The sequence below is a fragment of the Branchiostoma lanceolatum genome, chromosome 13, assembly GCF_035083965.1.
Source record: "Branchiostoma lanceolatum isolate klBraLanc5 chromosome 13, klBraLanc5.hap2, whole genome shotgun sequence".
Lineage (NCBI taxonomy): Eukaryota > Metazoa > Chordata > Leptocardii > Amphioxiformes > Branchiostomatidae > Branchiostoma > Branchiostoma lanceolatum.
The window spans coordinates 8,061,334-8,075,851 of NC_089734.1; the positions used below are offsets into that span (position 1 = coordinate 8,061,334).

At 44.0% G+C, this 14,518-nt stretch overlaps 3 protein-coding genes across 5 annotated transcripts; all 3 read left to right on the forward strand.

The window, feature by feature from the left end:
* Positions 1-339: 339 nt before the first annotated feature.
* On the forward strand, positions 340-4,734 carry LOC136447366 (actin, non-muscle 6.2-like). Of its 2 annotated transcripts, none has more exons than XM_066446204.1 (7): positions 340-470; positions 1,595-1,745; positions 2,183-2,422; positions 2,542-2,788; positions 3,212-3,403; positions 3,740-3,859; positions 4,036-4,734. In XM_066446204.1, the coding sequence occupies exons 2-7, from the start codon at positions 1,620-1,622 to the stop codon at positions 4,239-4,241; spliced, it is 1,131 nt and encodes a 376-aa protein (XP_066302301.1). In that variant the 5' UTR covers positions 340-470; positions 1,595-1,619; the 3' UTR covers positions 4,242-4,734. The 2 variants fall into 2 exon arrangements, with proteins under 2 accessions (XP_066302301.1, XP_066302302.1); XM_066446205.1 differs by having other exon boundaries at positions 343-470; positions 1,598-1,745.
* Positions 4,735-4,845: 111 nt separating this feature from the next.
* Positions 4,846-10,192, forward strand: LOC136447363 (actin, non-muscle 6.2-like). 2 transcript variants are annotated; one of them, XM_066446201.1, is made up of 8 exons: positions 5,407-5,518; positions 6,342-6,489; positions 6,643-6,754; positions 7,560-7,792; positions 7,921-8,167; positions 8,577-8,768; positions 9,197-9,316; positions 9,487-10,192. In XM_066446201.1, the coding sequence occupies exons 2-8, from the start codon at positions 6,364-6,366 to the stop codon at positions 9,690-9,692; spliced, it is 1,236 nt and encodes a 411-aa protein (XP_066302298.1). In that variant the 5' UTR covers positions 5,407-5,518; positions 6,342-6,363; the 3' UTR covers positions 9,693-10,192. The 2 variants fall into 2 exon arrangements, with proteins under 2 accessions (XP_066302297.1, XP_066302298.1); XM_066446200.1 differs by lacking the exons at positions 6,342-6,489; positions 6,643-6,754 and having other exon boundaries at positions 4,846-5,518.
* Positions 10,193-10,883: 691 nt separating this feature from the next.
* LOC136447368 (actin, cytoplasmic) lies at positions 10,884-14,470 on the forward strand. The gene is made up of 7 exons (XM_066446208.1): positions 10,884-11,013; positions 11,804-11,951; positions 12,104-12,343; positions 12,516-12,762; positions 13,196-13,387; positions 13,798-13,917; positions 14,094-14,470. The coding sequence occupies exons 2-7, from the start codon at positions 11,826-11,828 to the stop codon at positions 14,297-14,299; spliced, it is 1,131 nt and encodes a 376-aa protein (XP_066302305.1). The 5' UTR covers positions 10,884-11,013; positions 11,804-11,825; the 3' UTR covers positions 14,300-14,470.
* The last annotated feature ends 48 nt before the right edge of the window (positions 14,471-14,518 follow it).

Sequence of the window (14,518 nt, forward strand, 5' to 3'; positions counted from 1 at the left end):
ACTCGGTTTATTCCAATTCTTTATTTTACGAGACCTTTGTGCTCAGGTCGACGACCTCGTTTAGGGAAACCTTGGCTTAGTATTTAAAGAATTTATTTTGTTAGGGGACAGGCCAGTGGTATTTAAAAGACTGCTCTTTTGTTAGGAACCAATGAGGCAAAACCAACGTGCCACATGTCTTCAGAGTTGTCCAACAAGTTTGATTGTCACAGTCACACCATATATGGTCATATTGTGCTGATTGGCTACTGCCCAGCATTTAATAGGTATACTCCTGAAGATGTCCCGAAGGCAGCTTTAAAAGCATTCTTATGCAAAGTGTCGGTCTGCACTGTCCTGACCATATATGGACAAGATCCTGTCGCCTCCACTTTGACACGAGATCATCATACCTGAACTTCCGTCACGAGCTACAGTTAGTAATAGTTCGAGTTCCGCCAACTCTCCCAGTTAACACCTACAATACCCAGGTAAGGTAAAACTACCATCGTTCAGGAGTTCCATAGGGGTACGAGTTGCCGCTATCATTTAGCTAGTTTGCTGTACCGTTAAAGTTAGCTGACGGTGCCATTGTACGTGCGCCAGAACCGGCAAACGTTTTGATATCTTTTTTTCGGACTCATTAGTGCGTGTATTGTTATACAGCTGATCTTTTACTGGCTCACTTGCAATTTGTAGCTCCCATTGTAGGCTCATTCATAGTCAAGCAGGTCCTCTATTCTAAAACAATTACTAAAGTAAAATGACATTTTTTAATGGTGCCGTCGCCAACCATTTCAGAAAAACTCGCAGATGTTTTACCACAAATCAATTCATGGTTTTGTCCGCGACTACGACCATGTCAGATACAAATTACTGATTGTTCATTCTTATGCTTCAACTTTCCTCTCAAATGATAACAGTGAATAGAGCTAGAACGCTTATATTTGCTAGATATCGTCAAGGTCATCAACGACCACATTGGACTAACATGATAATTATACACGAGTATGCACATCTTTGTACCTTCTTCACCATGTTCTACCATTGTATCATATTCTTTCTATACCACGGGGGGAGGGGGGGGGCGTAACGCTTCTATTTGATACCTTCTTCGTTTCTGTTGTGCGACAAATTTTTCTTGAGGTGTCTACTATTTCAGATAGGCAATTAGCTGACTTATCTACCGTCAATATTTCTGGGGCGTGTCATGACTCTGTTTTGACCTTCGAAACCACACGCGCACTGTCCATAACAATTAGCAGGTCAACCAATGAGAGAGTTTTTGCATGTCAAATATCAGCATCTCTGTATTTATTTTGTATTTCTACGCTTTGAGGGAGGTGGGCTAGGCTATGGAATCGGTCTATTGCCCAGGAGGAGAAACTTCATATAAATTGAAACATGTGCAAGAAGATATGATGACATTGACAAAGCAGCACTGATTCTGACGAAAAAGTTTCCGGGGAGTGTTGGCTTTTGTGTGAAGTTTCACGACAATGCTAGGTGTTAGCATTTCCCTAATTTTTGGAAGAGTCACCTATAGACAGATAGATATGTATATTAGTAATACGGCCAATCAGCTTGACAATGACCCAATCTTTTTACACATTAGCAGATTAAAATAATAACTGAACGCCATGTGTGACGACGATGTTGCTGCTCTGGTTGTGGACAACGGGTCCGGGATGTGTAAGGCCGGCTTCGCTGGGGACGATGCCCCGAGGGCCGTCTTTCCGTCCATCGTGGGAAGGCCGAGACATCAGGTATGACTTGCATTTGTACTGTTTTCAGTCGAATACACCTTGTCTTGTTTTTATATCTAAATGCTACGGCCGCGTGGCGCGTTGGATACACCCGATCCCTCGATCTCGGAAGTTAAGTAACGCGCGGTCCGGACAGTGCTTGGATGGGAGACCAACCAAGGACGTCCGGATTGCTGTAGCCTCACGAAGCTTTCCACGAAATCGTCTTCCGGGAGGGACGTAAAACGGGGGTCCCGTGCTCGAGGAGGTGCCTCGAACACGTTAAACAGCCTCATTACCCTACACATTGGGTACCTGCCTGTGGCACTGGCTGCAAATACACCTGATATTATTATATTATTATTATTATTAAATGCACACATAATGTGTATACACATTACTTTTTAATAACCATGCCAAAAACTGTTGACATTTGTTCACATTCAATTTTTCTCCAGGGTGTGATGGTCGGTATGGGCCAGAAGGACAGCTATGTCGGTGACGAGGCCCAGAGCAAGAGGGGCATTTTGACCTTGAAGTACCCCATCGAGCACGGCATCGTCACCAACTGGGACGACATGGAGAAGATCTGGCACCACACCTTCTACAACGAGCTGCGTGTCGCTCCCGAGGAGCATCCCGTGCTTCTCACTGAGGCTCCGCTCAACCCCAAGGCTAACAGGGAGAAGATGACACAGGTGCGGTCTCTTGTAGCTAAAGGACAGAGACTGGTTCATTCTAAACTGTACTTTCTTTTTCGGACTTACTACTGCATTGACGTGCCAGTAACATCACGTTTTCATATCTTCGTCTTCAGATCATGTTCGAGACCTTCAACAGCCCCGCCATGTACGTGGCCATCCAGGCCGTTCTGTCCCTGTACGCCTCCGGTCGGACGACTGGGATCGTGCTGGACTCCGGTGATGGTGTGTCCCACACGGTGCCCATCTATGAAGGCTACGCTCTCCCACATGCCATCATCCGTCTGGACCTGGCAGGAAGAGACCTGACAGACTATCTAATGAAGATCCTGACAGAAAGGGGGTACTCTTTCACCACCACAGGTGCGTGTGTTTCGTACCATTCGGGAATTATCGTAACATAGTCAAGGAATATAATAGTAGAATATTCTTCTAAATTGGCTTTATAGTCATCATCATCATCATCTTCAAGTAGGCGTATCGCTGATCAGTAATGTCAGTAATTGATTTCGCATCAAACTCGGTGTCCCACATGTCTTCTGTATGTGGGACAGACAGCTTGCAATTCAATTTCCCTGACCGCCTCTGTCCAGTTCTACAGGCGTGCCAATGGCCAGTCTAAGGATATGTCACACAAAACATGTTGCTGCCACATGACTTTGGTGATAAGAGGATAAGTGTTCGTCATTGTTTAGACTTCAACTATAATGAATGTATTCATTCCTTTGTGAAGACTCCCAACCGGACCCCAAATCTCACTCACTCCTCTGTGTGTTATGTTCACAGCTGAGAGGGAAATCGTTCGTGACATCAAGGAGAAGCTGTCCTACGTCGCCCTGGACTTCGAACAGGAGATGGAGACGGCTGCCTCTAGCTCCACCCTGGAGAAGAGCTACGAGCTGCCTGATGGCCAGGTCATCACCATCGGGAACGAGAGGTTCCGGTCAGCAGAGACGCTCTTCCAACCTTCATTCATCGGTAAATGTCTTAAGAACCCTGTCATTTCAGAGACAGCCCATCCAGATAAAACAAAACAGTTCTGACAGCTATCATCGTTCAATGATTTGACACACTATTCATTCAACTTCACTGTCAATATAGACTCCTTCATTATACCGTGAAAAATCCCATTCATTGACATTGTCTATCGTCCTTTGTTTCAAGTATCGTTTTTATTCTGTAATGTTACAGCAGCGCTATATGTATCACTATAGCTACAGCAACAACAAACTTGACGATAACCAATGACATGGAAAACAATCATTCTGATATAGAAAAAGGCAACAACTGTTAATTGTACTCTTGTCTCGGCAGGAATGGAATCTTCAGGAATTCACGAGACTACCTACAATTCTGTCATGAAGTGTGATATCGACATCCGTAAGGACCTGTACGCCAACACTGTCCTTTCCGGCGGTACAACCATGTTTCCCGGTAAGTAGCAGTTAAGCTTAACAAAATCCCGACACATTATATTTATACCTGACGTTCGATATCGTAGTTGTCCTACTTTTCTACGGTTGATGATTGATGACAAGGGTAGCGATTGCACCATTTACGATGACCTTGGCAATGTGATTCTGATGAGTGCTAATTTCTTTTTTTAACAGGCATAGCGGACCGCATGCAGAAGGAGATCACCGCCCTGGCTCCTCCAACCATGAAGATCAAGATCATCGCCCCTCCCGAGAGGAAGTACTCCGTGTGGATCGGTGGGTCCATCCTGGCCTCCCTGTCCACCTTCCAACAGATGTGGATCAGCAAGCAAGAGTACGATGAGTCTGGACCCTCCATCGTCCATCGCAAGTGCTTCTAGAGTTCTAACCTCCCCATGCCAGCCTAGTTTACTTCAATTCCAAACTAGCCAAAGTGTAGAATGTAGCCTTACAGTTGAGAATGGCAAATGTTTGTGCGTAATCGAAGAGGCCATTATAATAAGTCCCACCTCCTTTCTCTCTGTCTCTAACAAGTCACTCTAAACAGAATTGCCCTTTTCTATAGTGACTTGGGGGTGTAGAATCATCTTTATTAACATTTAAAACGACACACCTATTACATTCTCGAATCGAAGCTCACAATTACAATATGAATTTATCACAACCCCACGTCGACCACTGTTGTTACACATTGAAGATGTCGGACAGTGAACGTGAAGTTCTAGAGTATCAAATAGTGGCAACAGCATGATATGTGGTGAAATTGTGAATTACGTATAACTGTTACAGACATCACAGTTGTGACGATAGGTGATCTAAGGGGCTCGTTGATAAACTACTTTGAATAACCTAATAAAGTGACTGTTAAAAATACTTTGAAGAGTGGAAATATTTTATCTTGCACGCGCCATATTATGTTAGCTGACTTACTGTCCTCGATACTACGACTATTAAGCCATAGTCCAAGGCATCATGCATGATACAAGAAAAAAGGGAGTAAACCTTGGAAAAAGTTGATACAGTTTTCTTAAGCACCCTTTTTTAGCCTCCACGTACTTATAAGACGTGGCCAACTTAGCATTTTCAGGGAGCATCCCGGTGACCCATTTAGAGACAACAATGCTTTACTTCGGTATAATGTAGGAAGCATTTCTCCTACACCGTATACAAAACAGTTATAAACACCTAGTGTATTCAAATTCTTTGTTTTACGAGCCTTTTGCACACACCCGTTAACAGCGTTGCTTTGAGGAGACCCTTGACTATGTAATAAAAATAATCATCCGAAAATTGATTTCCATAGGGAATAGGTCAGTGAGGTTTCAAAGACTACTCTTTTGTTAGAAACCAATGAGGCATAACCATGTACCAACGGACCACATGTCTTCAGAGTTGTTCAACAAGTTTGACCATCACACCATATATGGTCATATTGCGCTGATTGGCTACTGCCCAGCATTTAATAGGGGTACTCCTGAAGATGTCCAGAAGACAACTTTAAAAGCATTCTTATGCAAAGTGTCCGTCTGCACCGTCTTGACCATATATGGACATACACCTGTCTCCTCAACTTTGAGACGCGGTAACATAACTATACTTTTGCCACGAGCTACTGTAAGTTCCGACAACTCTCTCCGTAAACACCTACAATACCCAGGTAAGGTAAAACTACCATTGTTAGTAACGTTACATCGTTTTCTATAAGTATATGACTTGGTTTTATGATACATGGCTACTGTTTATTAGTTGATGTATCATGTCCTCATTTATGGGACATGCATTTTGGTCTCAAGCTGATTGGTGCTCACAGCTGATCTTATAAGTCTCACTTGTAGTTTTTAGATAACACCGTAGGTCCATGCATATTCAAATAGGGTTTTCTTTTTAAACAATAAAATGCACTTTTCATTTTAAAAAAAGTCAGGTGTCTTATCACATCAGATATAGATTCATCATTTTGTCCGCGACTACGACCAATCCTATTCTCTCACCGTGATTCTCCTCAAACCATGATGTTAACGCCTTTCTTTGATATCTCTGCGGTTCTGTTGTTGTACGACACATTTTCATCGAGGGGTCCACCATTCTAGCCTGAGTGTCATCCAGTTTAACTTCAAGGCTCTAGCCTGGAACTGAAACAGGTTGACAGTCAGGCTACCACCATTCCAGACAGGCACAATAGGTGACATAGTTACCGTCCATAATGATCTTTGTTGGCAAAAAGAGGCGTGGCGCTTTTGTGACCTGCGACACCACAGACAATTGTCCTGGAGGGAGAGATTCGGATACCAATGAGAGTGAAAAAAAAAGCTCATCCAAATCTAAATTTCCCTATGAAACAAAGATAGCAAACTTTGACAAAAACTGCTTAAATTCTAAATGAGAAGCTTCCCGGTAGGGCCACGACCTATGTTTGGAAGAGTCACGTATCAGTAATAGGTCAGTCTAGTTGCCGACCCAATAACTTTACACATTTGCAGGTTAAAACAATAACCGACCACCATGTGTAACGAAGATGTTGCTGCTCTGGTTGTGGACAATGGGTCCGGGATGTGTAAGGCCGGCTTCGCTGGGGACGATGCCCCGAGGGCCGTCTTTCCGTCCATCGTGGGCAGGCCGAGACATCAGGTATGACCTGCATTTTTGCTATTTTTAGTTGCAAATATCTGGTTGTATTTCTACATCTCAATGCACACATTCAAAGTACATGCAGTACTTCGACACGATCATGCCAAAAACTGTTGACATTTGTTCACGTTTGATCCTTCGACCAACCTCCAGGGTGAGATGGTCGGTATGGGCCAGAAGGACGGCTATGTCGGTGACGAGGCCCAGAGCAAGAGGGGCATCTTGTCCTTAAACCTGCTACATGCGCTTGTCCGGAGACAATATGGTGGGCAGCAGTAGAATGGCAGGCGTGTAATGGTTAATCCTAGTTCCAGCCAGACACCTAATTAGGCTTGGTTCCCATCGGCGATACTGGGGAAATGTTGTCAGAAGCTAGCCTGTAACTATTCTCACTGTATTGTATAAATTCGACCATTTGAGGCTTTCTATGAGGTGGTTTATGTCCATTTTGTACATTGCTTGTGTCAAAAATCACTGCCAGTAATAAGTAATAAAAACGTATTTCCTTGCAGCATGTCTATGCTGTAACTATGTCTTTAGACCATTAAAGATTCTAAAGAGGTGGTGGGTCTTGGTTAGGTTATCCTTCAAAATAAGACTTTGTATAACAGACAGAGCTATGAACTTATATCTTTCTGTATTAATCAGAAACGAAAGCGTTGTATACAATAACATGTAAGCGTTTTCCAGGTGTCATTGATCTTGAATTAATGTGTAAACTGCATGGCTTAGTATGTATGTAAGTAAGTTCTCTGGGTCACTGCTGAGTAGTTCTTTACCAGGAGGCAACAATACAAAAATAAACACAAAATTGTCACCTACAATCCTACATGTGTATATGCTATTTTAGAATCTGTCTGAAACTGCAACACAATATTCTTCTTTTCTTTTGTATTTACCACCAGAAACCAAGGCTCATAGTAAAACATTGAAATGTTTCTTGTTATTCTGAAAAGGTACCAGTAAAGTAATACTGTCAGTGTTTTTCGGTAAGGCATGTCAGACAGGGCAGCTTTGTAGGGTCTAGTTGTCAATTACACTGGTCATGCCCGATTTTCCACTGCTTCTAGAATCATCTCCCCCTGGGGCAGGGCAGGGAAGCCGAAACTTGCGCTTAGGACGAGCGCATATAGCGGGTTTAAAGTACCCCATCGAACACGGCATCGTCACCAACTGGGACGACATGGAGAAGATCTGGCACCACACCTTCTACAACGAGCTGCTTGTCGCTCCCGATGAGCATCCCGTGCTTCTCACTGAGGCTCCGTTCAACCCCAAGGCTAACAGGGAGAAGACGACACAGGTAGGCGTGCGGTCTCTTGTTAGAGAAGCATGATAAACCTTAGAAATATGATTACCTTGGTAGCACAACTTGTCGTTAAACAGATATACCGTTTTTACATCTTCACGTTTTTACATCTTCATCTTCAGATCATGTTCGAGACTTTCAACAGCCCCGCCATGTACGTGGCCATCCAGGCCGTTCTGTCCCTGTACGCTTCCGGCCGGACGACTGGGATCGTGCTGGACTCCGGTGATGGTGTGTCCCACACGGTGCCCATCTATGAAGGCTCCGCTCTCCCACATGCCATTCTCCGTCTGGACCTGGCCGGAAGAGACCTGACAGACTACTTGATGAAGATCCTGACAGAGAGGGGATACTCTTTCACCACCGCAGGTGTGTTCACTGGGCTGGTAACAATCGGGGATTATTATAATAGCAAAGTCCAGAAGTATAGAATTGATAAAAGGACATTTTCATAAGCATTATTATTGTATGGGCTATCGATCAGCAATTAACCATGTATGTCAGGCTTTGACTTTGGTTTCCGGGACGCGTCCTTCAGTAGCTTCTGTTTTGATGACAGATAGCTTGCCTTCTATTTTTCTTGTCACCTCTGTCCATAAGGTCTAGAAGGTAGAAAGGTAGAGAAGATAAGTTCTTTATGGCTGGTCGTCAGTGGCCATCTTGAAGATGTTTCCCGTGCTGCTGCCTGACTTTGGCGATGAGTGGCAGTTTTTTCGTCATTGTTCAATAGGGAATGTTCAACATAAACCTCACTCACTTATCTGTGCCATGTTCACAGCTGAGAGAGAAATCGTCCGTGACATCAAGGAGAAGCTGTCCTACGTCGCTCTGGACTTCGAACAGGAGATGCAGACGGCTGCCTCCAGTTCCAGTCTGGAGAAGAGCTACGAGCTGCCTGATGGCCAGGTCATCACCATCGGAAACGAGAGGTTCCGGGCACCAGAGGCGCTCTTCCAACCTTCATTCTTCGGTAAATTTCTTAACAACCCTGTCATTTCTTTTCAGAGGCTGCCCATTCAAATAATACAACATTTCTGACAGATATCATCGTTCCATGATTTGACACATTGTAGACCTTGCTATACAATCAAGTCGACTACAGAAGATGATTCAAATTCAGAACTATATAGATCAATATAAACGCTGTCAATCTAGGCCTCTTTATGTCACTTTGAAGATTGGCATTCACTGTCCATCGTCATTTTCTTTCTTCAAGTGTCTTTTGCGGATGCAACTTGTTTAGTTCTGTTGATGTCTTGCAGTAGCGCGAAATACTAGCATATTACAAGACAACATCAACGACAAGAACAAGAAAATTGACGATACCAACTGGTATGGAAAGCAAATACGTTGCTATATATTTTCTAAAGCCAAATATCATATTGTTTACTTTGGCAGGAATGGAGCAGGCAGGAATTCACGAGGCTACTTACAATTCCATCATGAAGTGTGATATCGACATCCGTAAAGACCTGTACGCCAACACTGTCCTCTCCGGCGGTACAACCATGTTTCCCGGTAAGTACCAGCATTATAAGATCACAACACATTTATTCCTGGAGTTCGAGATGGCAATTTTCTTACCATGTTGATGATTGGTGACACGGATGGCACATTCACATTAACATGTACAATGACATTTGCACCGGTGGTTATACTGATGAGGGGTGGTTTTATTTCTCGAACAGGTATAGCGGACCGCATGCACAAGGAGATCACCGCCCTGGCTCCTCAAACCACGAAGATCAAGATCATCGCTCCTCCAGAGAGGAAGTACTCCGTGTGGATCGGTGGGTCCATCCTGGCCTCCCGGTCCACCTTTCAACAGATGTGGATCAGCAAGCAAGAGTACGACGAGTCGGGACCCTCCATCGTCCATCGCAAGTGCTTCTGAAGTTGTGACCAGCCTAGTGTGCCAAGCGTGCTTCAATTTCCAAACTAGCCAAAGTGTGGAATGTAGCCTCACAGTTGAGAATGGCAAATGTTTGTGCGTAATCGGAGCGGCCATTATAATATAAAGTCCAACCTCCTTTCTCTCTGTCTCTTACAAGTCACTCTAAACAGAATTGCCCTTTTCTATAGTGACTTGGGGGTGCAGCATCATTGTCATTAACATTTAAAACGACACACCTATCACATTCTTGAATCGAAGCTCAAAGCTACAATATGAATTCATCAAAACCCCACGTCGACCACTGTTGTTACACATTGAAGATGTCGGACAGTGAACGTGTAGTTCTAGAGTATCAAATCGTGGCACTGACAGCATTTTCTTGGAATTTGCGGTGAAATTGGGAATTACTGAACAGACATCACAGTTGTGGTGATAGGTGATCTAAGGGACACGTTGATAAACTACTTTGAATAACCTAATAAAGTGATTTTAGAAAAATACTTTGAAGAGTGGAAATACTTTATCTTGCACGCGTAATATTATGTTAGCACACTATTTTTGGAATGCTGAAAATATCGGACTCTTTACTTTGTCATGCTACCACTTGTCAGAATGACGATGACTTTACTGTCCTCGGCGATACGACTATTAAGAGATTAGTCCATAGCATCATGCATGATACAAGAAAAAAAGGAGTAGACCTTGGAAAAAGTTGATACAATTTTGTTAAGCACCCTTTCTCAGCCTCTACATACTTACGAGCCAGCTTAGCATTTTCAGAGAGCATCCCGATGACCCATTTAGGGAGGACAATGCTTTACTTCTGTATAATGTGGGAAACATTTCTCCTACACCGTATTTGTAAATGAATACAAGATAGTTGTAAACACCCAATGGTTTCCAATTCTTTGTTGTCTTTGCACACACACGTTAACAGCGTTGCCTTTAGAAGACCCTTGACTATGCAATAAAAGAAATCATCCGAAAACTGATATCCGTAGGGAACAGGCCAGTGAGGTTTGAAAGACTACACTTTTGTTAGAAACCAATGAGGCATAACCATGTACCAACGGACCACATACCATATATGGTAATATTGCGCTGATTGGCTACTGCCCAGCATTTAATAGGTGTACTCCTGAAGATGTCCAGAAGGCAACTTTAAAATCATTCTTATGCAAAGTGTCTGTCTGCACCGTCTTGACCATATATGGACATACACCTGTCTCCTCAACTTTGAGACGCGGTAACATAACTATACTTCTGCCACGAGCTACTGTAAGTTCCGACAACTCTCTCCGTAAACACCTACAATACCCAGGTAAGGTAAAACTACCATTGTTAGTAACGTTACATCGTTTTCTATAAGTGTATGACTTGGCTCTATGATACATGGCTGCTCTTTATTATGGTGCCTTCGTAGATGCATCATGCCCTCATACATGTGGCATACATTTCAGTCTCAAGCTCATTGGTGCTCATAACTGATCTTATAAGTCTCATTTGGTAGTTTTTAGCTCCCATCGTAGGTCCATGCATATCCAAATAGGTTATTTCTTTATATACAATAAAATACAGGTTTCTTATCACATCACATATGGATTCATCATTTTGTACGCGACTACGACCATTCCTACTAGTCTCTTCAAACCATGATGTGAACGCTTTCCTTTGGTACCTCTGCCGGTCTACTGTTGTACGACAACTTTTCATCGAGGGGTCCACCATTCTAGCCTGAGTGTCATCCTGTTTCAGTTCCAGGCTAGAGTCTGCAACTGAAACAGGATGACAGTCAGGCTACCACCATTCCAGACAGGCACATTAGGTGACATACTTACCGTCCATAACCACGTCTGTTGGCAAAAAGAGGCGTGGCGCTTTTGTGACCTGCGACACCACAGATTGTCCTGGAGGGAAAGTTTCGGATGAGAGTGAAGAAATTGCATCCAAATTCCAATTTCCCTATAAAGCAAATCTAGCAAACTTTAACAATTACAGCTTAAATTCTAAATGAGACGCTTCCCGGGACGGCCACGGCCTTTTTTGGAAGAGTCGCGTATCAGTAGTACGGTCAGTCTAGTTGCCGACCCAATAACTTTGCACATTTGCAGGTTAAAACAATAACTGAACGCCATGTGTGACGACGATGTTGCTGCTCTGGTTGTGGACAACGGGTCCGGGATGTGTAAGGCCGGCTTCGCTGGGGACGATGCCCCGAGGGCCGTCTTTCCGTCCATCGTGGGCAGGCCGAGACATCAGGTATGACTTGCATTTCTGCTATTTTAACTGCAAACATCTGGTTGTATTTCTACATCTAAATGCACACATTCTATGTACATGCAGTACTTCGACAGGATCATGCCAAAAACTGTTGAAATTTGTTCATATTCAATTCTTCGACCAACCTCCAGGGTGTGATGGTCGGTATGGGCCAGAAGGACAGCTATGTCGGTGACGAGGCTCAGAGCAAAAGAGGCATCTTGACCTTGAAGTACCCCATCGAGCACGGCATCGTCACCAACTGGGACGACATGGAGAAGATCTGGCACCACACCTTCTACAACGAGCTGCGTGTCGCTCCCGAGGAGCATCCCGTGCTTCTCACTGAGGCTCCGCTCAACCCCAAGGCTAACAGGGAGAAGATGACACAGGTTGGTGTGCGCCAAACTGTGCGGTCTCTTGTGAAAGAAGCAGGATATACAATAGAACAATGATTTCCGGGGTAGCACAATACATATTTCAAAAAGAGAACTTCATTTCTTTTCCGGCCTTGTCGTTATACAGATCACCATGAACATCACGTTTTTCTTTCCATATATTCAGATCATGTTCGAGACCTTCAACAGCCCCGCCATGTACGTGGCCATCCAGGCCGTACTGTCCCTGTACGCCTCCGGTCGGACGACTGGGATCGTCCTGGACTCCGGTGATGGTGTGTCCCACACCGTGCCCATCTATGAAGGCTACGCTCTCCCTCATGCCATTCTACGTCTGGACCTAGCCGGAAGAGACCTGACAGACTATCTGATGAAGATCCTGACTGAGAGGGGGTACTCTTTCACCACCACAGGTGTGTTAACACGGTTTGTAACAATCGTGAATTACCATAACAAAGTCCAGAAGTATAGGATTGATTGTCTTATGGGTCAACTTTATGATGTATACGTATGTAGTGAAAGAATATGTTGTTATGAACATTATCATTGTGCTCTAGATCAGCAACCATGCATGCAAGCTATTGACTTCCTCCAGTATCCTCTGTTTTCATGACAGATGGCTTGCCCTCTCTTTTTCTAGTCGCCTCTGTCCATGAGGTAGATCTAGAAGGTAAAAGGGTAGAGGACGTACGTTATTCACGGCTGGTCGTCAGTGGCCATGTTTCCCGTGTCGCTGCCTGACTTTGGTGATAAGTGGCTGGGCGTTCGTCATTGTTCAAAGTTGATCAGTAGGGAATGTATGTATTCAACACAAACCTCACACACTCCTCTGTGCCATGTTCGCAGCTGAGAGGGAAATCGTTCGTGACATCAAGGAGAAGCTGTGCTACGTCGCTCTGGACTTCGAACAGGAGATGCAGACGGCAGCCCAGAGTTCCACCCTGGAGAAGAGCTACGAGCTGCCTGATGGTCAGGTCATCACCATCGGGAACGAGAGGTTCCGGGCACCCGAGGCGTTGTTGCAACCTTCATTCCTCGGTAAATTTCTTAACAACCCTGTCATTTCTTTTCAGAGACTACCCATCCAAATAAGACAACATTTGTGACAAATTTCATCGATTCGACACATACTAAACCTTGCTAACAATCAAGTCAACTACAGAAGATGATTCAAATTGATATCTATGAAAATCAGTACACGCTGTCAATCTATGCCTCTTTATGCCACTGCGAAAACTGTCATTCTCTGTCCGTTGTCATTTTCTTTTTCCAAGTGTCTTTCGCGGGTACAGATTGTTAAGTTCTGTTGATGTCTTGCAGTAGCGTCAAATATATTGCAAGACAACAACAACGACGACAACAAGGACGATACTCATTGGCATGGAAAGCAAATACACTGCTATAAATTTTCTAAAGCCAAATATCATATTTTTTTTTTACCTTGACAGGAATGGAACAGGCAGGAATTCACGAGGCTACCTACAATTCAATCATGAAGTGTGATATCGACATCCGTAAGGACCTGTACGCCAACACTGTCCTCTCCGGCGGTACAACCATGTTTCCCGGTAAGTAGCAGTTATGCCAAACGAAATCACAACATATTTATTCCTGGAGTTCTAGATGGTAATTATCCTACCATGTTGATAATTGGTGACACGGATGGCACACTCGCATTAACATGTACAATGACATTTGCACAGGTGGTTATACTGATGAGGGATGTTTTTATTTTCTTGATCAGGCATAGCGGACCGCATGCAGAAGGAGATCACCGCCCTGGCTCCTCCAACCATGAAGATCAAGATCATCGCCCCTCCCGAGAGGAAGTATTCCGTGTGGATCGGTGGGTCCATCCTGGCCTCCCTGTCCACCTTCCAACAGATGTGGATCAGCAAGCAAGAGTACGACGAGTCGGGACCCTCCATCGTCCATCGCAAGTGCTTCTGAAGCTATATTCATGAACAGCCTTTATTCAGACGGATATATGACGCTTTGGTTACATTTAGCAAAATATCAATTAAGATATTAGGCTTCACATGAATGAGATACATCTGAGTACTCCTTGCTTGTCTTAACAGCATTACTCTGGATCACTCAATAAACGGTTGCAACAACCCATACCCATTCTCTGAGAAAGAAATATTTTTTTTATTGCACTACCGTAAA

What these genes read in the sequence shown, in the direction of transcription:
- LOC136447363 (XM_066446200.1), top strand. Translation starts at nt 5,212, where the DNA reads ATGAGGCATAACCATGTACCAACGGACCACATGTCTTCAGAGTTGTTC. An exon ending in ACAGGGAGAAGACGACACAG is followed by an intron (nt 7,793 to 7,920) that starts GTAGGCGTGCGG and finishes CTTCATCTTCAG; the next exon opens with ATCATGTTCGAGACTTTCAA. An exon ending in ATACTCTTTCACCACCGCAG is followed by an intron (nt 8,168 to 8,576) that starts GTGTGTTCACTG and finishes CCATGTTCACAG; the next exon opens with CTGAGAGAGAAATCGTCCGT.
- LOC136447366 (XM_066446204.1), top strand. Translation starts at nt 1,620, where the DNA reads ATGTGTGACGACGATGTTGCTGCTCTGGTTGTGGACAACGGGTCCGGG. An exon ending in GTACTCTTTCACCACCACAG is followed by an intron (nt 2,789 to 3,211) that starts GTGCGTGTGTTT and finishes TTATGTTCACAG; the next exon opens with CTGAGAGGGAAATCGTTCGT. An exon ending in CGGTACAACCATGTTTCCCG is followed by an intron (nt 3,860 to 4,035) that starts GTAAGTAGCAGT and finishes TTTTTTTAACAG; the next exon opens with GCATAGCGGACCGCATGCAG.
- LOC136447368 (XM_066446208.1), top strand. Translation starts at nt 11,826, where the DNA reads ATGTGTGACGACGATGTTGCTGCTCTGGTTGTGGACAACGGGTCCGGG. An exon ending in ACAGGGAGAAGATGACACAG is followed by an intron (nt 12,344 to 12,515) that starts GTTGGTGTGCGC and finishes CCATATATTCAG; the next exon opens with ATCATGTTCGAGACCTTCAA. An exon ending in GTACTCTTTCACCACCACAG is followed by an intron (nt 12,763 to 13,195) that starts GTGTGTTAACAC and finishes CCATGTTCGCAG; the next exon opens with CTGAGAGGGAAATCGTTCGT.